The sequence below is a fragment of the Anomalospiza imberbis genome, chromosome 6 (genome assembly GCF_031753505.1).
Source record: "Anomalospiza imberbis isolate Cuckoo-Finch-1a 21T00152 chromosome 6, ASM3175350v1, whole genome shotgun sequence".
In the NCBI taxonomy this organism is placed as follows: Eukaryota; Metazoa; Chordata; class Aves; order Passeriformes; family Viduidae; genus Anomalospiza; species Anomalospiza imberbis.
The window spans coordinates 33,021,915-33,042,680 of NC_089686.1; the positions used below are offsets into that span (position 1 = coordinate 33,021,915).

The 20,766-nt window shown below is 39.5% G+C and overlaps 1 protein-coding gene across 3 annotated transcripts in view; it reads left to right on the forward strand.

The window, feature by feature from the left end:
* The window catches only part of ZFYVE26 (zinc finger FYVE-type containing 26), a 47,824-nt gene that overhangs the window by 24,640 nt on the left and 2,418 nt on the right, over positions 1-20,766 (forward strand). For all 3 annotated transcript variants that reach the window (XM_068193154.1, XM_068193155.1, XM_068193156.1), the window contains 19 exons: positions 15-119; positions 690-812; positions 1,324-1,500; positions 2,661-2,907; positions 4,018-4,116; positions 5,767-5,924; positions 6,858-7,027; positions 8,320-8,348; positions 10,417-10,538; positions 10,634-10,854; positions 11,467-11,614; positions 11,917-12,126; positions 12,950-13,165; positions 15,123-15,320; positions 15,620-15,822; positions 16,690-16,831; positions 17,387-17,446; positions 18,713-18,895; positions 19,731-19,775. In XM_068193154.1, coding sequence (XP_068049255.1) covers positions 15-119; positions 690-812; positions 1,324-1,500; positions 2,661-2,907; positions 4,018-4,116; positions 5,767-5,924; positions 6,858-7,027; positions 8,320-8,348; positions 10,417-10,538; positions 10,634-10,854; positions 11,467-11,614; positions 11,917-12,126; positions 12,950-13,165; positions 15,123-15,320; positions 15,620-15,822; positions 16,690-16,831; positions 17,387-17,446; positions 18,713-18,895; positions 19,731-19,775 — 2,856 coding nt within the window. The remainder of the gene's footprint in view (positions 1-14; positions 120-689; positions 813-1,323; positions 1,501-2,660; positions 2,908-4,017; positions 4,117-5,766; positions 5,925-6,857; positions 7,028-8,319; positions 8,349-10,416; positions 10,539-10,633; positions 10,855-11,466; positions 11,615-11,916; positions 12,127-12,949; positions 13,166-15,122; positions 15,321-15,619; positions 15,823-16,689; positions 16,832-17,386; positions 17,447-18,712; positions 18,896-19,730; positions 19,776-20,766) is intronic.

Genomic DNA, 20,766 nt, shown 5'->3' on the forward strand with positions numbered 1-20,766 from the left:
ATTAACTTTTTCAGATTCTGAATGTGCAAAATGAACCATTGTGGAATGACTGGCAGGATCTGAAAAAAGCCTGCACTGATGACCCCCAGGCTGTCATGAATATCATTCTGAAAGCAAAGGTTAGACATCATCATGTGAATTTTGTTGAATTAGAATGCATTAAACTTTGAGTAAATATATTTGTTGAAATAGCATCTTAAAACAATGATCATTGGAGATTACCTTGGGAGGAAGGATTCCTTTACTCAGCTCTGTGCTACAGAAACTAAGAGAGATCTGTGTTTAATATCAAGATTTACATGCAATTAATAATTCGTAAGTTTTAGTTAAAACTCTTACTCTGAGATATAACCTGTTATTTTCTTTTACAGTTTTGAAGATTTTAAAATAGCGTAACTTTGACCATAATACAGATTTGATTATTAGGGAAATGCTAATATTGTAAATCTGGCTGGCTTTAAGTGTCTTTCTGAAAACTAGCTTGTTTACTGTAAGGTAAACAAGGTATTTTTAAGTGCAGGCTATGACTGATGAAGTTGATTATCATCTTCCCTTGTCAATGTATTTTTTTTTATCTGGGAGAGAAGTCTAAGCTACAGAATCTCTTGATCAGAGCTTTGGGAGAAACAAGTGTATCAGGGAGGGTAGAGTTTGTCCTTTTGTTCTTACTTTTTTTTCCAATTCTTTAGGATTATGAATTGTGTGAGGAATGGGGACACTTGTATCCTATCCCAAGAGAAGACTTAATCAACCTTCACCGTGAGCACCTTCTCCACTTACTGGAGATGGGAGACATGGAAAAGGCATTGCAGGTAATATATTGCAAGACATTCTCAGCCTCATATCCACCGGTAAATAAGTTGACAGCTGTTTAGCCTGCCTTCAGTGTGTGTGTTTTCATGGTCTTTTTGGTTCCACCCTTAAGAGATGTTATTTGCTTAGGTAAGCTTTTAGGATACTAGCTCTCCCCTGTTCTGCTTAAGTAAAAATCCAGCTTGGCAATTTAGTTCTTGGACCTAATAGCATAAATGTCACTTACATGGAAATACAAGGCTCCTTTCATTTGAAAAATTATAATGAAGCATGTCAGTGCTGCTTAAGCAGAAAAATCAGAAGTGAAACTAATAACATGAATCATTCAGCTGTGCTTCAGTGCCCAAATTAGAGGTGTGAACATTTTTGGCTTTAATAATGGTGGAGCTGTCACTTAGAGAGTAAATTAATTTGCTTGCTGGAACACTGTAGGTTAATAAACTGTTGTGGACAGAAGGCTGCCTTCCAGGAATGTTGTAGAGTTTCACTGTGTTTTGTTTGGTTTTGTAGCTTTTACAAAGAATTGAAGACCCTGGTGTTTGTCTTGCCATCAGTGAACAGTCCCTGGACCAGCATCCAAACTTGGCAGCCTCCCACTTCTTGGCTGATTACCTCACAGCTCACTTCTATGCCAGTCTGACGACGGCATGCCGGAATGAAATCCAGGCACTCTATATAGGATCAAAGGTCAGTAAAACCCCTGCCTGGAGGGATTAACAGCAATAAATAACTGTATCAATAATTTTGTCATGCATAGAATTTTTCATAATATAAAAAGCCTGTAGGTTTTACCAGAGCATTCTCACCACACCAGATCTAAGATACTGAGTCTCAGGATCCAAAGGAAAGTTAGAGATGGCTTAAAGCTTCTCTTTCCTTTCTCCATTTTTGCAGTTCCATAGTATGAACAAAGCAGTCTTGTGTTTGAGCTGTGGGGAGTGGAGGAACACAAAGGCTGAAAGAGGATAGGGTGAAATAAAATAAAATTGTGGAGTTTATCAGAAAAGTTGCTATCTTTATCTCAAGTGAAGAAGAAAGTATACTCAACTTCCTCTCTGTAAGGAAGAGAGTAAGACCAGGTGTCCTACATACGCCCACCTGTATGGTGGTTTTTTGACTTTGTGTTTCTCCCAGGTGCCTTCCAGAGGTGGAGAGTATCACTCCTCTTTCAGGATGGCCGCTGTCTTTACAGAAGTCACACGGGTTCTGTGCTCAGCCTGGGAATAGATGCATTAATAAGCAGATTACCTCAGTTGAATGCATTACATGTAAACAAAATGCAGTACTTTTGGTAACATCTGTTTTGGTGTAAGACTGTAAACAGCAGCTTGCTCCAGTGTGTGCCACAGCAGTGTTTTGCTGGGCTGCCTGTTTCTTTATTTGTTCCTTCTGAAGACATGACTTAGTTTGAAAAGTGTCCATATTAACTGTCCATCTAGAGGAGAATTGCTTTTATTTTCTCCTCTTAACATTTCCTCAAATGATAGAAGGATAAGGATTGGGCTAATATGCTTTTTATAAGTTTATTTTATAAGAGAGTGTGCTGTACTCTGCTACAACGTATTTGTCACAGGGTCACAGAAGGTTTTTCACTCTTGCATATTCTCTGAAATAAGGCAGTGTTTTATAGAATGGAAAGTGGAAGCTAAGTGATTCTACAAATCCTCTCAGTAATTCTGTAACACAAATAGGAATTGGTCTGAGAAGTCCCACCTCCTTTTTTTGACCTCCACCTGTCATTCCATTCTCTGCATAAGTTACTGCTCTAGTTTCTTGTCTTTAATATCACAGAGACACATATTTAAAGGTGTGTAATTTTACGATACATTTTTTTTCTTGTGTCTCAGGTGCTGCTGACTCTGCCTGAGCTCTCCCGTGTTAACTACTTCCACCTCTCCTCAAGGCCACTGCTCATGCTGGAACAGCTCCTCATGAATATGAAGGTGGACTGGGTAGCTGTAGCTGTGCAGACACTGCACCAGCTCTTAGCTGGGCAGGAAATTGGTTTTACTGTAGAAGACATTGACAGTTTGCTTTCCAAGTATGCAGAAAAAGCTCTCAACTTCCCTTTCACATTAAAGGAAAAGAGATCAGGTAACTGTCTGTCAGAATGCTGTTTTTCATTTGGGAAAGAAGGGCCAAAATCATCCCAGAATAATTTCATCAATCATGCCATAACATTTTTTAGATGTGTGCCTCCAGTCTCCCTCTAGCCCAGAACGTGTTCCTAAAGCCTTTGCCTTTCTTGTAAATAGATGTTTTCAAGGACCAACAGCTCCAAAAGTTTCTCAGACTTTTCTATTTTTTTCCTTATTGAGGTTTCTTTTCTTGTATAATACTGATCAGTTCTATTTTACTCCTGTTTAATGCAATGTCACTTACAAATTAAGCATTTCTAAACCCTGCAGCCAGCTACATCTTCCCTCAAACAGAATGAGGATTTAGCCTTCTGTAGTATTTCTTCCTACCAGATACCTATTCCTTTTTCATATAGAAAGCTTCTAGTCTCATAGTTCTGTTTAACAATCTTGTTGTAGTTCTTCTCTCTGGCTTGCCAATCCTTTCTCATCCATGTTGTCTTTGAGTCTAGTGCACTTGGCTTCTTTTAAGATTTTAGAACTGGAACAGCAGAGGGTGCTGCAGATCCATTCCAATGCTTTTGTGTCACTGTATTAAAAAAGTATGGGGTTCTGTACCAATCTATATCTATTTATACCTGCTGATATGGTACCAGTTTGCATTATGCCAGTTTCCAAGTGTTGGTTTAATTTTTCATTTTGTGATTTAAAGATGCTGCTCTTGCTAACATAAAAGCATCAGACTTATCTATCTCTTCTTGCCAAATGGTCTATAACTTTGCAAGTATGCGTGTTCCTTCCACTGCAATGTGAAGCATTTAATATTTGCCATGAGCATCTTGTATTAACCAATTGTTTTCACATCTCTACTGTATTGTTCCTATAGCCGTCATTACTCCCTTGTTTTGATTAGGATCCCTTTCTTTGTTTTTTAGGTAATTGAATTTTATACAGTTTGGCATTAATTGCTGTGGACTAATTTGCATACAAAACATAGCCCTGCTTTGTGCTGACCTTCTTACATACTCCTGTGAATGGATTCCTCTAATCTTCTTGAAAACAGGTAGATATATTGACCAGTATTGTCCTCTGACTTTTTTTCTCCTCCTTCTTCTCTTTGTCCTAGATTCTCTGGTACGTATTCAAGAAAGTCTCAATCAGGTATTGGAGTGCGAAGCATTGTCTAAATCAGGATCATCAGAACTATCTCCTGTCGGCTTTACTGGTAAGGTTAAGACCTTGGTACCTGTTGGGAGTTTAACCTCAGCAGCAACCACAGCTGCTTCATCATTCCCCCACCTGCCCCTTCACAGGTGGGATGTAGAGGAGATTTGGAAAAGGGTTAGACTTGTGGGTTGAGGTTAGGACAGTTTAATAACTGAAATGAAGTAAAATATAGTGATGATGATGGTGAAAAGGGGGATGAGAGAACTAGAAAATAAAGAACAAAACCCAAGAACAACAAATGCTGTATAATACAATTGCGCTGACCAATGCCCAGCCTGTTCTCCAGCGGAGATCAACCCATCCCAGCCATTTTCTCCCAGTTCATTCACTGGGTATGCCATTCTACAGTCCTCGGAAGTTTTTTTCCCCTAGGATCGCTGTTGTGACCTGAGGAAAATAGCACACCTTGTATTGTCTGAGAGGTTCCACTCACAGTCCTCAGACACAAAAAAAAATGGAAACTAAGTAATTTAAGCCAGAACGACTGGAGAATATTTGTAGCTAAGAAACTACTAGAAACTCTTCTGCAGGTTCTCTTCAGTAACTCATGCAAGAGATGCACAGTCTGTGTGCTCTCAGGGAAAGACTAACAGAATATCCTCAAACCTCAAAGGGTGATGATTCTTAGCAAGTGATGGGCCTGGACTAGAGCTGCAGAATGATATCCTGATCTACAGTTTAGGGTGTCTGAAATATTTCCTGCTTCTGTATCCTGAAATGAAGGCTCTTCTTGCTTGCATCAAGTGACAGCAGTGTTTTGTACTGGGCTGTGTAGCTCTTCAGTTTTTTCTTATAATGGTCAGTCTAATATCTCTGTCCTGTTAAAAAACTTGAATGCATGGTCCTTTAATGTTTGTTTGCAATCTGGTCTCTACTTGAATGAGAATGAGTTAGCTTTAGTGAAATGGAGATTTTTGTTCTTCTTTAGTTTAATGTTCATGTACAAAGAAGGTGGCTTGCAGGGTGCAGTGACATATTGAACTTTTTAATTAACCTGTAGTGTAACTGACTCACTTCATATGAACTAAAAGCCTATCTAATACTGTAAACTTCATTCAGTGAGTATTTCGTTGTTGGGGTTGAAGATGCCAAAGGCCATATGTAAATTCCTGCCTCTGTGAATTGATTTCCCCTTAGTAGATTGAAGAGGCAAGCAGAATAGGGAGGGCTAGGCTGTTGCTAGCTATACCACATCTCCCCTGAGATAACAAAGGAAACTCCCAGTCTTCAGGAATGTCAGCACTGGCTATACTTAAGATTCTATTTTATCCTGTATTACTTTTTGGTATCCAGTGACCATGGTATTTTTTTCTTCCTCCTCCAAGTCTCTGCTTGTGATACAAGAACAGATGTTGCCACATGTCTTATACCTCTCTAATGGTTGTGGAAAAGGTCTCTTAATAAGTACATTCTCTTGCTTGTCAGCATTGAGATACTATAAGTTTACAATTTTAGGTTTAAAGCATATATATTCCTTATACAGTTTTATTCTGCCATGCCTAGCTGAAAGATAATGATAGTAGTCATCTTGTGAAGCAGAAAGATCTTACAGCCTCATTGAGTCTGTAGTGTTTTCTGGTACTTGAGACTCTATTAAACAGCTTAAATCCCATTATTCCATGTTTTTCTTGGCCTGGCTCATTTTCAGGTGTAACCATATCTGCAAGTCCCAGAGACAGAAGTCTGCCACAGAATTTATTTCCTCAAGAATTTGTGCCTCCTGAGAAGCCACCACCAAAGCAGCAATGGATACCTGATGACACTGAAACGATATGTATGGTTTGCAAAACCGAGCGCTTTACTATGGTAAGGAGCAAAAATGGAAGTACAGACATTCTTAGAACTGTGACCTTAATATGAGCACTTCCTCATAGTCTGTTTCCTGAAAGACCTGAGCTACTTCAGCAGGTTTGTCTGCATCACCATGGGCCCAACAAGATTGCCAGTCCTTTGGTACTTAACCATTGGTTTCTATATAGAGTGGTCAAGGAGACTGGCACAGTTAGCTCCTTGCAGAGTTCTGTGAAGTGATAGAGCCTAACAATGAAATCTGGTCATCAGAGAGAAGACAATTATGGGATCTCAAACATGTGTAACAACAGCAGTATTGATATTCCAGAAGGCTGTCTAGTTGATTCTGCTTGCAAGAAAAGAAATAAGATGATCACTATATGATTCAGATTATGAATATAGAAAATGAAATCTTTCCTGTTGGTTACACTTTTCTAAAAACTATTGTTTCACAGAGTACTTGAGAACTGCATGGGTGCTCTGAGAATATTAATTTTTAGTTTTGCAGGTGTGTTGGCAATTTGTTATCTTCTGCTGCTTAGAAATAGTACTGTCTTCTCAAAAGTATCTGCTGCTTTTGAAATTGGAAATTTCTACAATGGTATCAGGAAAAACAGTCTAGAGCTATTAACTTTTACAGGACATGATTTAATTAGCTTTATGAGCAAAACTGGGATAATTTAAGTAATAGAAAGCCCAAGGCTGCTGCAAACGTATTTTAAATACTGGCCTCTGGGTTTGGGGTTTGATTTTTTTTCCCTTTGCTATGCTTTCTTCAAAAAGGAATTTTAGCAGGGAGAATCAATCACTGTATAGTTCTTAAAAGCCTTATCTTGCATGGTGTTTCCTCTCTTCAAATGGAATAAATTTACTCATGAGTAGAGAGAGACACAGGAGGGGACTTCAGTAAATTCTCTTTGGGGCTCATCCATGACCTCTTGTGCTTAGTTTAACAGGCGCCATCACTGCAGGCGCTGTGGCAGGCTGGTGTGCAGCTCTTGCTCCACCAAGAAAATGGAAATAGAAGCTTGCAGAGAAAATCTGTCTCGTGTGTGTGATCAATGCTATAGCTACTACAACAGAGAAAACGTGCCTGGCTTGGTGCAAGACACAAGCACGTAAGTCCTTCTGTCCTAGTTCTCCTCAATTTTCAGCAGAGTGCATGAATGGAATTAGAGAGACATAAGCATTTGGATTTATCTGGATAATGTAACATCTGCCATTAGGTCTCCAGCTGTTGAGATTTTCGGGTTTGGTGGGTGTGGGAATGTTCCTTATGCCTCACTTTACTTTTCAGATTGGATAGAACATTGGAGGGCCTGGCAACAAATTCTTTAATTCTTTTAAGTATCAATAATTCTTTAAGCATCATTTAATCGCTAATCTAAGAATTGAATGCTTTGATGTAAAACATAGCACAAATTGCTACAGTGTGACAAAGTTCCTTGCAGTATACTCAACTTCTGGATTAATACTGCATGTTTACTAGCTCTGCTGAACATATCAGTGTTTTAGTTATTCCATAATCCCTTAATTATGGCTCCCTGAACCTTTGGGAATTAAAAAGCAAATTTCTGATTAGATAAGCTTTGAAACTGCCTTTAATAAAAGGGACAGCTGTGATGACAGATTTTCATGATATGGTTGCTTTCAGCTGAGAATTGGACTGAAATTCATGGTGTGTACACAGGCTAGCTGGTGAAAAGTACAGCTGAAAGGAGTTTTACTCTCTGTGACCTTGAGCAGCCTTTCCAGCTATGCTTTCATTTCCCCTTTTTCTATCGAGCCTCCAGGCAGCAGTACCTACTATGGCAGTATCAGCAGGCTTCCTAGGAAAGGAGCAATTCTGTGCAGATCTGAAGAGGAACCTGTGAAAAAACAAGCAATCATTTGCAGCTGAATCGCTTGTGTCAGAATGGTTGCTTACATTGCCAGATTAGACCAGCAGCACTCAGCACTGTGCTTGAATACCACCTGCCAGGTTTTAATTAATTGTCTGGGGTTTTTAATACTCTCCCTGTTTGTATATCAAACCCAGCTAAATTCTAAGGGCAGACAGTTGGATACCAAAGACTTAATTTTAGCTCTGACATGTCCTGATACTGGGCTGTTCTTGTTCTCAGTGTCTGCTTTTTTATGATGTGTGCAACAGTGCTGTTCCTACAGAAGGTCATAAGAGCCAATACTTAGTGCAGTTGAAATACAACAATACAAAGGCAGAATCTTAGATTTCCAAGCAGAAGGGATTAGGGACAGGGCAGTGTGTTGAAAAGGACAGATAGGGATAGGTGTTGGATTTTTACAGAACAGTGTTCTGAGGAGGGTAGCCATGTTGATATCTGCCTTAAAACCATGTTTCCCCCAATGTGCTGGAATAGGCATAATGGTTCTTTCTGTCATTTTACTACAGCAGAAAAGAAGATCAGGACCAAGTGGAAGGTAAGGAATGGAGTAATGTTAAACCTCAGTTTTTTAAAGTGCCTTATTAACAGTTAGATACTGGAAGCTGATATACCTAGTTGCAGCTAAAGGGTGATCAAAATTTCAGTAACAAAGTATCACTGATGGTTTTTGCATGTGGAAGCTGAAATTAAGCATTTCAAACTTCTGTGAATGAAAATTGAGACTTAGGAGAGATATCTGAGCCAATATTGAATTCGTTGTATGGGTGCTATAGAAAGGAACTGAAGAAGAGTTGGAGAATCCACTTTTCATTCTAGAAACAGTCAGTGAGAGGCAGTAATGTAAGTAGGAATTAATTAGCTCACTACAGAGCAGTGCTGAGGGATCCTCTTTTTATAAACCATGACAGTACTATTCTGAGTACCAGTGCAGTGGGCTGTGGTGTTTTATACCTCATGCTGCCAAGAGGTAGCACAGGATGAGGCCCCTCTCATGAGTCTGGTTGTGTCCTGAGTTCCATCTCCTGTGCTGATTGTGTGAAAAGAGTAATTGCATTTTGGTGCCTCAGTTTCCAAATCTAATATCTTAAGCTTCAGGAATAATAGTAAAATTTAATTGACTTTTTCTCTGTCATTTTTCCTCAGGAGGTATTTACTGGTTTTAGTGTTTTGGGTGATTGAGAAATTTTCCTACACTGATGTGAAATTCTGTCAGAACAAGACACAGTTAGTTGAAGTGCTTAGAACAGTACCATGAAACATGGTGCAGTATTTGTTTTTGTGTAATAACAAAGCAAATAAGAATATTTTTTTCTTATTTGCTCCTTTTTAAAGTATAATGGGCTATTTGAGAATTTTTGTCCCGCTGTTAATGGAAATTTGCTTTAATGTTACCTTTGTTTCAAAACTGAAACAGCTGAAATGTGGCTTTTGTGTAGCATTGCTGCACATAACTGGACCTGTGTGAACCATTCAATAAGAGTGGATAAGAAAAATGTGAAAATCCTCAGATTTAAGAGGGAAAGAGTTTTATTTTTATTTTGCTTTTCTATTTTATCTGGGGGGACTGTGGAGAAGGCTTATCAAATATTTTCTAGCCTAGTCTTTGTGCCAATTCAGTTTCCAGTTCAACTTGGAAAAGTGCAGGGGGTTTTTGAGTTTTGGTTTGGTTGCTTTGGGTTTTTTTAAATTCACCCTACAGTTTTAGAGTTACCCAACACTCCAAAAAGGGATGTGAACTCTAAATGAGTACGATTTGAGACTTTCTAAATTGTTTTTTTTTCAGAGGAAGCTGATCAGGGGCAAGAATAGCAAATTGTCATTCTCCATTTCTTGGCATTGTGAGATTGGCCATTGGTTTTTTGGAACTGCAGTCACAAACTTGATCAGCAGAGGGCTTGTGCACTTTCAGCTACACTCAGATGACAGTATTTCATATATGTATATTCTGGGTTACAAGTTTCAAAACAAGTATTTCCTTAATCTGGAGGAATGAAAACTACTTTTCACAGAAATTCTATTTCTTGAATCATTTGATCAGAACTACAATTTTCTGCAGTACTATTTTATAAGAAAATTTTACATTAGGAGTTAGGTCTTCTTAAAATCATTTGGCTTAAAGCTCATGGACTCCATGGGCAAATCACCTGAATTTTGAAAAGAGCATAGAGGTGGTTAAGTCAGTTTACCTTTCTTTTACAACTGTTTTTTATTTTCCCCTTCAAGCTGAAACCCACTGCTCTCATATTTCCAGTTCCTTCCTGCTCAGAAATATTTAATAAATTGCCTAAAGGGAGGCTAAAGAGGGAAAGCTGCCGTGCTTGATGCCCAGTAGTATAAGAGTTAAAAAATAATTTGAAAATATGTTACTGGAACCAGTTTTTGGTAACAGTGACAGTATGTTTAGATATGTTGTGGCAGCCTGCTGAGGGAAGGAAATGTTTCTGTGATGTGGGCTGGACATGTGATGCTGGCAGGAAACGGCACAATGAGAGGACTATAGATGACTTTTTTGAGCAATAGGAACATTCTGCATTATGTGTCCTTAGCTGGGTTTGTTGCTTCTTGTGCAATGATTTTACCTGGTGGTTTCTTTTTTGCTGTAGAAACTTCTAATAATGAATATTCCGCAGTGGTACGAATATCCAAGGCAACTGATCTTGAATGGATTTTTTCCCTGAATGAGGAGGAGAATGAAATTGTACGCAGCGAATTTTATTATGAGCAGGTGAGGTCACGAGAGAGTCCAATATAGTCCAATAAGCAGTTCACTGGAGAACTACCTCAATACCTATATTTATCTGTCTTTCCTCAAATTGTCAGGCTCCCAGCTCTTCCTTGTGTATTGCCATCCTTAGCCTGCACAGTGACAGCATAGTGTGTGGCCACCAGCTGATAGAACACTGCTGCAGGTTGTCCCAAGGGCTCACTAATCCTGAGGTGGATGCTGGACTCCTCGTGGACATCATGAAACAATTGCTCTTCAGTGCTAAAATGATGTTTGTAAAAGCTGGAAGGAGCCAGGACCTAGCCCTCTGTGACAGGTGACTCTAATCAGATATTCACTAGGATGTATTGTGGTACTGTCAAGATGATCTATTTTCATTGAGGAGTGGAGGTGGAAGGGTTACTTTGTGTTTGTACTGTGGACCAGTTCAAATGAGAAGTTCCTAATGCAGGAATAATGGGAAAGTTCAAAAAGGATAAGTTCAAGTAATATGACTGCTCAATTACTGAGAGAATTCTGTGACTAGAAGAAATTATTCACAGAAATGGGTACATATTTTACTTATGCTGTTGTGTGTCTCCTTTCAATCTGTATTTTAATACAGGATTTAAACCTCTGCTTCCTGAGAATGAACATTTTGCACTTCTTCATGTTTTGTCCTACAGAGCTTGAGGTGGCAGGTGTGCTATATAAATTTCACATGTACTGTGTTGATTTGGTAAGATACAGCTGGTGTCTTCAGTCAGCATGTTACACTGAACATGGCAAAGAAACCCCAAACAGTAACAAATACTCTGAAGGGATAGTATGATGGATAGAGAAACCTGGTGTACTGGTGATTAGAAAACACTGTCCTAAGAGTTGTCTTTGCATAAAGCTCTCTGAAGTATAGTAATAGTGAAAGCATATAATTTTGTTTAACCTCTAGTTACATCAGCAAAGTGGATGTGTTGAATATTTTGGTTGCTGCTGCCTACCGTCCAGTGCCGTCTTTGGATCAGATCCTTCTCCCAGCGGCAGTAACAAGATTGAGAAATCAGCTTTTGGAAGCAGAGTACTATCAACTAGCTATAGAGGTAACACAGGTGGAGGGAACTCATGAACTGAAATTTCCCAGATAAACAGTAGTTTAAACTTACACAATAAAAAATACTTCCACATTTGGAGATCGTGGTTGTTTTGGTAGTTGGCCTTTAGTGCCAGTAATGTGGAAATAATCAGCACAGGTTTTTCATATGGTTTTTTTAGCTGGTTGTTTTTAATGGGAAACATGCTCTAGGATGGGAAAGGTCAGAATCACAGACTGTGTGATAAGCCATTTTTCCTATTTGCTGTACTGGGACTGTGTTGTAATATTAACAAATGATTTTGAATTTAGGTTTCTACAAAATCTGGATTGGATCCAGGTGGAGCGTGGCATGCCTGGGGCATGGCTTGCCTTAAAGCTGGAAATTTAACTTCAGCAAGAGAGAAGTTTAACCGATGTTTAAAGCCACCCATGGATCTCAACCAGCTGAACCATGGTTCAAGGCTGGTCCAGGATGTGATACAGTACCTGGAGTCCACAGTGAAGCCAGTACTCATCACAGTAAGAATCTTGTTTGTCTACTCTGAGGGGCTATGGCAAGGCCAAGTAATTATGGTTTAGTACATGTCTTACAGCAATGCATGTTACCATAGCAGGTGTTAGGGTGTTTATTTTCCTTCTTTGTCATGATTGTGTATTGCAAACTGAATATTGTTGAGAAATTTGTTAGCTGTTTCATCACATTGAAGTGGTGCCGGAGAGATTGTAGGATTTTATAGCAATTTGGGATATACTTTGTGGGGGGAAAATAGGCCGTACTGGATAATGTACTGTTACTACAGTCTAAGGAAGGTAAACTCAATCTTAGCAATATTTTGTGATGCTGCAGTGATGCAATTGTTCTGCTGAAACTCTGGTAACTTTACAGAAGTCCAAAGACTTCCAAATGTTTTCCCACTCCTCTCATCAAAAACCACTACTAAATGGTTTGAAATTCTGATTAGGTTCCAAAAAATTACTTTTTGTCCTCAATAACTGTATAATCATGATGATGAAAAACGAAGTACATATTTTAGGAGAATAAAAAAACCTCTTTGAACTGGGTTGTTGAAGTAGCTGTTGACACTGGAATTTTTTTTAAGTAAGCCTTCTACCTGTCCTTGGAAACAGCTATGCTGGGTACAGCAACATTCAACACATCTGTTGATAGCAGGGTTCCAGTCTAGTGTTTATAAAAAGCATTGCTGGATTCTCACCCCTCTGAAGCAATACCTACTTTAAAAACAACAGTAAAGAAATTCTTCAGGGCTGAGTGACAAGACCTATCTGAGAAAAAGATTTTCTCTTGCTAATCACCTATCACTGATTCTCTGTGTTAATGTAGGATGATGATTACTTTGCTACATTGAGGGAACTTGAAGCAACACTGAGAACAAGAAGTCTGTCCCTGGAGATGATGTGTGAGGGGAAGATTCAACACAACAGCTATTATCAGGAGTGCTTGTTCTATTTACACAGTTACGGCACTAATCTGGCAATAATAAGCTTTTACATGAGGCATGACTGTATGAGAGAAGCACTGCTTCACTTGCTAAATAAGGTGAGTAATTCAATTTTCATCACCAAAACTGAAATTTGAAAAGCAGCAATGAGCATCATGCAGTGTTTGGGTGGCTTTCTGCACAGGAGTGTGCTAAGGTCCTGAAATGCTGTTATACAAACTATCCAGTGACTGACAGGAATTCAGGGAGACAGAAGAGCAACACTGATCTATACAGATCTAAAGAGAACATGCAGTTTTGGTTCTTTTTATAGAGGTCCTGTATCAACAGCACTTTGTCTTTTTTTCTACAAAGTTGAAAACCTGGGACTGTTGTCATAGAGTTCAGAAGAGAGAAGGAAAATTTTGAATTCCAGGGTGTAGATAACATTAGACACTACTCCCTATCCCTGTGTCTCTGTCTCGTGGTATTGTTTGTTGAGTCAGATCACCTATGTTTGCACTTCTGTAACCATTAGGAATATAAGGGAATACAGAGGACAGAAGTCTAGGGAACCCAAAATGTGGTTTCCAGCTCTCACTTAAGGAAACTGCATAATATAACAGGACTTATGTATCTCTGGAGTAAACAGTTCTGTTGGTGCTAAACTACAATTAAATCTAGAAATTATTCCAGGTTCTTACTAAGACATTAAGGGTGCTTCTTAGGAGATGTGAATCCATTATATCTCACCAGCTTGTGAGAGTTTCCTTTTCTAAGTTGCTGTGCTTGTGTTTGAATTACTGATTTTTTTATTATTGTTATATGAAATAACACTCATTGAGAATGTACAACTTGAAACAGCAACTTCCATTATCTGGTTATGAGGTTTGTTAATAGAAAACAAAGTTGCCTTATCCACTCTGCTTTCTCATTGTACCATCAGTCATTCTAACATCTTACAGTCATCTGCATATTGAGTTACCTTTTTAAATTTATCCTTTACATCAGTTTAAATCTGCTTTTAAGAAAAGTTGCATATTTTTACAATGTAGGTGACATAATTTCACCTCTTAAGTAGCAGACTTGGAAAATACTCTAGACAGGCAATTTGATGTGGAAGTTTTGGACAAGGAACTGGTAGTAATCATACAAACCAGAGAGGAGGGCTTGTTCCCCTAAAGCTGTAAGGTACTGAGCTTCTGACTAAACATTTTGCAGTTGCTTGTTTAGAGACATTTTATGTGTACAGACTTTGTCACTTGTCTCTTACTCTGAGATACAAAAAAGATTCAAAAATTTCATATCAATATTTTAAAACATTTTTTTTTGTGGTGGTCCTGTTGACACATATTAATGTTACTGTGGAAAGAAGCACATATGAGGCTGCATTTGCAAGACCACAGTCAAGAGGTCAAGGGGAGTAAATATCCCCCTCAGGTCACTACTTGTGAGGTTTCACCTGAACAACTGTGCCCAGTCCTGGGTTTCCATGTACAAAACAGACACTGTGAAAGTGAAGCAAGTCTAATTGAAGGCCTCCAAAGTGTCTAGGGGCCTGAAACACCTGATACTTGAGGAGAGTGATAGAGCTAGCTTTTTCCTGCTGGAAGAAAAGGCAAGAGAAGATCTGTGTGTGCTGTTTTCAGCTACCAAGTGGGTGATTATAGCAAAAAGAGAGCCATGCTTATCTCCTATGTGCCCAGTATAAGGGTAAGAGACAGTGGACACAATAGGGAGCAAGAGAAATTCCAACTGGATATAAAGAAGAAGGTTTAGGGTTTGTTTTGGGGTTTTTTTGGTGCATATATTTGGACACAGGACCAGGGACACAGGGAAGTTGTTGAATCACTCTTCTTTGTCTTGATCAGAACTTGACTAGACAGGTCCAGAGCAGCATGACCTAACTTGGAGGTCATTCTTTGAGTGGGGTTTTGAGCAAAATAACCCCCAGAAATTGCTTCCAGTGTCAATTATTTATTAATTTTATGATCTCTGTCGCTTCATATGCCTTTATATTATATAAGGAAAATAAGCTACAGAGGCTTTGTTTTAAGCAACTTTCTGTTTGTGTAGGAATCCCCATCAGAAGTGTTTATTGAAGGGATCTTCATTCCAAGTTATGAAAGTGGAAAACTGCATATGTTGGAGAACTTACTGGAAACCATTGATCCAGGATTGGAAAGCTGGGGAGTCTACTTGATTGCAGCCTGCAAATACTTGCAAAGAAAGAACTATTACCATATTCTGTATGAACTGCAACAGTTCATGAAGGTAAGTTGAGGGACAGTGCCATCTCTTTCAATGAAATGCTGAATACTTGCAGACTTTTGGTTATTTACTTTGGTCTAAACCTGCATGCTGGAAAAGTACATTTTTGCCTCTTTACAGTCTTAGAAAACATAGAAAGGCCTGAGCCTTACTAAAGCTGACTTGATTGATGTCATGGCTCTGGCATATTGTATTAAAGAAAACAGAGCTCTGCCTGCTTTGTGTGAGCCCTTCAGTGCAGATAGTGATTACTGAAGGTGGGGTCCTGTGGTCCATCTTAGTGGTGAGTGCATTTCTTCCAGGATCATGTCCGTGCTGCAATGACCTGCATTAGATTTTTCACTCATGGAGCAAAGTCTTACACTGAACTTGGAGGAAAACAGATGTGGCTTCTAAAGATCAAGGACCATCTCAAAGTCTATCTGCAGGAGGTCTCAAGAAGTTCAGGAAGGAAAAAAATGGCATTCACTTTTCGGAAGAAAATGTCTGCTACAGATGTGTCGAGGTATTTATAAACAAGAAGCTAAGTTTTAGGAGAGGTGAAATTCAGGCTTTAGACTTCGGGGTTTTTATTTGTTTCATTTAAGTTGGCTTTAGCTAACACTTACTGGTTGTCTTTGACCCAAATCTGCTTTTATGTAGTTACAAGTGTAAGATTCCCATCGCTTTTCCCCCCAACAATCCAAATCAGGAGATGGGCAGTTGTTTCTACCAAAAATATGCATGTGTATTAGACTACCCTCCTTCAGTTTAAAAAAACAAACAGGAACCCTACAATGCTTAGACAATTATACATCAGTCCACAAGTATTTTTTTTTAATTTTTCTCTTGCTTTCCTCTCCAGAAAGCAAGCAGCTTTGTAGTGCTTCACTGTCTACTGGGGTTAACTCAAAACACTACACTATGTACAAGCTATAGGTGCCAGAGATAACTGGATTCCTGTATTCAAAAGTCCAAGTGTAAATTTAGCCAGATCTCTCTTGTACTTGGGGTTTTATATTTTGGTTTTCTTAGGGGCTTTTTTCTTTCTTTCTTTTAGGCTAGATTCTTAACTTAAACCTGGAGAGGTGTGTGTGTGTGATGAGGTGAAAAAGCAGGAACAGATGTTTATTTGGGGATCCAGTTTCTCTGGCTCACTTTTTTGAAATAATGTGAATAATTGCTCATCTGCAGCTTGTGATGTATGTTAAGTGCACAGATCTGAAAAGTAATATTGCTACAGACTTGTACAATAGACAAAGTCAAAAAGCAACTAAAATAATTGTTTATAAGTATGTCTTCTTTTGAAAGGTATTGAAGAAATTAGTTCATACAAATAATAATTGACACCTTCCCTATTACTAAATGAAGTCAGAATTTTTTCACTATCTAGGCACATCAATACAGTTGATCTGCAGATGGAAGTAACAAAGTTCCTACATCAGTGTGAGAGCTCAGGAGCCTCTCAAATGACAGATTCCTCCTTGCCCACACTCTTTGGAAACAATAACATGAAAATGGATGTTGCTTGCAAGGTACTAATTGCTATTTTGAACACAGCTCTATTTTTCATCAACAATACTAACTTGTAATGCAGGTTGAAGCATTTGATGGTTGCAGCAGTTTCGTGTAATTTTTTTGGGCAGGTTACTTACACGTGAATGCAACCCATCATTTAGGAAAAATTCAGGTTTTTCCTCAGAGTAGCAGACAACAAGTGAGAACTTGGAGCTCATCTCCTCAAAGTTCAAATTTTCAGAGACAGAGCATCTAACATACAAATAGTAAATATTCCTTTTGACTGTGCATCCCCTTATATTTGGAAACAAGGCAAATATTGATATAATTTTAACCATTCTTAACTTTGGCTCATCTCCATCTGTAAATTGCCTAATGCCCCTTGTGGAAGCAGTGTGTGACAATAGACCCTATAATTTGCTGTACTTCTTGGGATGGTGCTGTTTTCTGTTGAAGTAATGCATTTTATTTTGGCCTCTGGGCAAAATCTGGAATTTCCATTAATATTATTTAACTGTACATAATGAAAAAGGAATGTGAATTCCCAGACTTGTCTGTGCCTCTCTTTTCAGGTCATACTGGAAGGCAAAAACATTGAGGAGGGGTTTGGGATTGCATTTAGAGTTCTCCAGGTATGGAAAAACTTGATATAACAACCAATATTAATGCAAAGTAACTCCTGAAAGCAGCAATTATGTAAACAAAAGCCTTTTTCCTCCCAAATGTATTTTAATCCCCTCGAAAGCAAAACTTGTTAAGAGGAAAGTCACAAGTTTAAGTCTTACATGTCCATGTATTTGTGGAAGCTTGGTAAAGAAATTAAGATGCTGTTTCAGTAGGACATTTCTGGAGTAATTGGGTCCTGCACAGGAATGAAGTAGAGCTTTTCCTTTGCTGTGCATCTTGTTCAGTGTCTGAACTCTGGCAAGCCACAGTCATCGATGTTTGTAGAGACCTCTCACGTGGCAGCTCTCTGCAGTTCATGACAGTCATGTAAAGACAGTGAATAAATAAGGCCAGGGCTGCTCTCTCTGTTCTGTTCTCCTGATTTGAGAGCAAAATTAATTAACTGGAAACTCTTGCTGGGGACCTCTCATTCCTCATGTCTGGGTAGAAGTTGAGTGATTATCAGTCAGCATAGCTCATGAGCCTCTAAACTCTTCTGAGTGTTTCTTATCCATATAGTCCCAGACAGTAGAGCAGGGTACTTTTGGACAGAGGTGGCACACTGAAAGAATATTTATGGATGTAGCAGGCCCTGCTCCTTCTTTCAGGTCAGGGTGTACAAGGCAGAACTCCTGTTTGTAGGGAGATGGGAGAGCCTTAGAAAAACAGCACTTCTAAGCAGCAGCCACTACCTCCAGTAAAAACAGAGCAGTGAGTCCAGCTGCCTATCACTTCCATTTCCATCCTTTTTTTTCTTTACTTACTCATTGCAGGATCAGTTCACAGCTTTTGTCATCTCTTCCCTCATGTGGATGGTGTACGATGGTCAATTGCCTCCTGTTTGGGGTATCCAAAGGGTGACTGCTGGTGGGGGGGGGTGGAGAAATATAGTGGGAATGTGCTAAGTGAGGGAGAAGTCGATAGGGATCTAGGAAAGAGCTTTTGCCAGAAGAAACAAAACTGATTTTTTGGCACTCCTGAAAAGAAGGCAGTAACATCACTCCTGTTCTTAAGCGGGATTGATTTTTACAAGTCGGGTTATAAAAAACCCTTTAAGTCAACCCTGAGCAGCGATGAGTGGAAAATCAGAGGTTCCCAAAACAGCTTTGACTTTTTGGAGTGTGGTGTGGTATTTTGTCCTGAGGAGAGACTGTCTCAGTTGTGTAGACTCCCTCTGAGAAAACCTGCTGAGAACATTCAACGTGTTGCTCTGATGTTCCAACTACCTCTAGGACTTCCAGCTGGAGGCTACAGAAGTGTACAGCAAAGTGGCCAAGCAGCTGGTGAAGCAGCAGAAGTACAGCGAGATCCAGCAGCTCCTGAAGTGTGTCAATGAGTCTGGAGTGGCAGCAAAAAATGACGGGGATAACATTATCCTTAACTGTCTAAATGAGTTCAAAAACATTCCTGCTGAGGTAATTCTGTCCTGCATTGTGTCCCTTTTGAAGTAAAAAGGATATAGACCATTGAAGTAAAAAGGATATAGACCATTCAGGCTGCAGGGAGGCCTGCTGTACTGCTCTTTCAATGAGTCCTTTGAATGCTCTGGCTCCATGCTGCAGGCATAACTGCAAGGTGGGAGTGTGTGGTTTGCCTTGTACAAGATACTCTGAGAGGAAACCATAAGTAGCTATAGCACACTCCTACCCAGCACTTCCCAAATGGATACCCATTGTGGGGGACAGAACATTTGCTTTACAAGATCCTGTCAAATGCTGCTGATTGCAGCAGGAGGTGTTCCCTTCAGTGAGGCTTCCCTGGCTGACACAGAGGATGCATGGAGGCAGAAGCCTCCTGCCTCAGAAGGAACCAATTTTGTGATTCCCTTTGCCTACCACAGTGTTTTTTCCATCCCAGTGAAGGAAGGAGATGCACTCTGCTAGTTCTATTAATTAGATTAGGGCATGCAGTCCACTCTTTGGGTCAGGGTGGGCCATGGAGTAACTCCTGCAGGGATGTGGGGAACCTACAAATTCATTTCATGCAACACAAGCCATGTCCATGAGATATTCATAGTGTTCTCTAAGGAATCCCCCAGAGATGGCAGGCAGGAAAAGCTGTGGTTAAAGAAAGGAATTAATATTTTTTTGTATTTCCTACACCTGCAACTCTTGCAGTTGGGACAGTCTAAGCACCTGCTGTGATCTCAGCAGCCCTGCCTGTCCACAGGGGTTTGATCTCTGATGGGGTAAAGTTTTTCAGACTATTATCACTTTAAGTGTGAACACCTTTTCCCTTCTTTGGATACAGGATCTCGATAATCTGATTCAGGATATGGACAGTGATGAAAACAAGGTAAGTAAAAGCACAGTAGCAAGAGTTCAACAGCCCAGTCTTGGTCTGCAGCTTGCAGGCTCTTTTTCACTATCTTCTTTCTCATCCTCATGCAAATAAGATTTTTGAAGGCTACTTCCTAGATTGTAGAAATCACAGTGAACTCCTCTAGGCCATGGTGTTTGTGACATGTGTAAAGCTGTGACATACAGGTATCAATTGGGACTATCCCTATTAGTTTCCTGAGAGCCCTCAGGGTGAGAGCTGGGCATTTGTTAGAGTGGGAGGAAAAGTATTTCAGAAAGGCACATTGGTGGGTTTGTTGGTTTGTTACTCAACTTTTCACATAGGTGCACGTAGGTTTCTAGTAATGGCAGACAGCTAATGATGACCAATTCAGGATTATACTATTTCCCTGTTGGTGGAGAGTTAAATGATAAAACTTGTTCAGCTTCTGATAGAGTTTTTCTCTTCGAGGAAATGAAGCCTAAACTAGTTTATTTCTTTGTTGGTTTTCATACCGGCCAGCCAAGCCATGGAGAACTGTAGATGCCTATTCGTAGAAGTGGCTGTGACTCAGCATTTGGGGATCGTTGTGGATCCTGAGTGGCATAGCTGGGAATAAAATCTAAAGATTTTTGACAGTCTCCTGTCTGCTCTGAATGGCAAACTCACTGTTGTAGGCAGACTGAAAAATGGGCTTTTAATTCTACTTTTCTGTAAGATCTATCACTGAAAGATGGGAGTTGTTCTGGAACCAGCAGTGGAAGAAATGACAGATTCAGACTCTTTGCTGTGAGGATAGTGTAATTAATGCATGAGATAGGATTCCTGATACTAATTTCATGGTCAAACAGTAAAGAGTGTCTACAAGACACAAACTTAATAAAATACACCTGTTTGCTCATCTCTTTCACTGGGATCTGCTTCATGCCATGCTGTGTTTGGTGATGTGGTGCTGCTACCTCGTACGACATGCTTCTGAACTGGGTATTTCCCGTGAGGCCTTGCT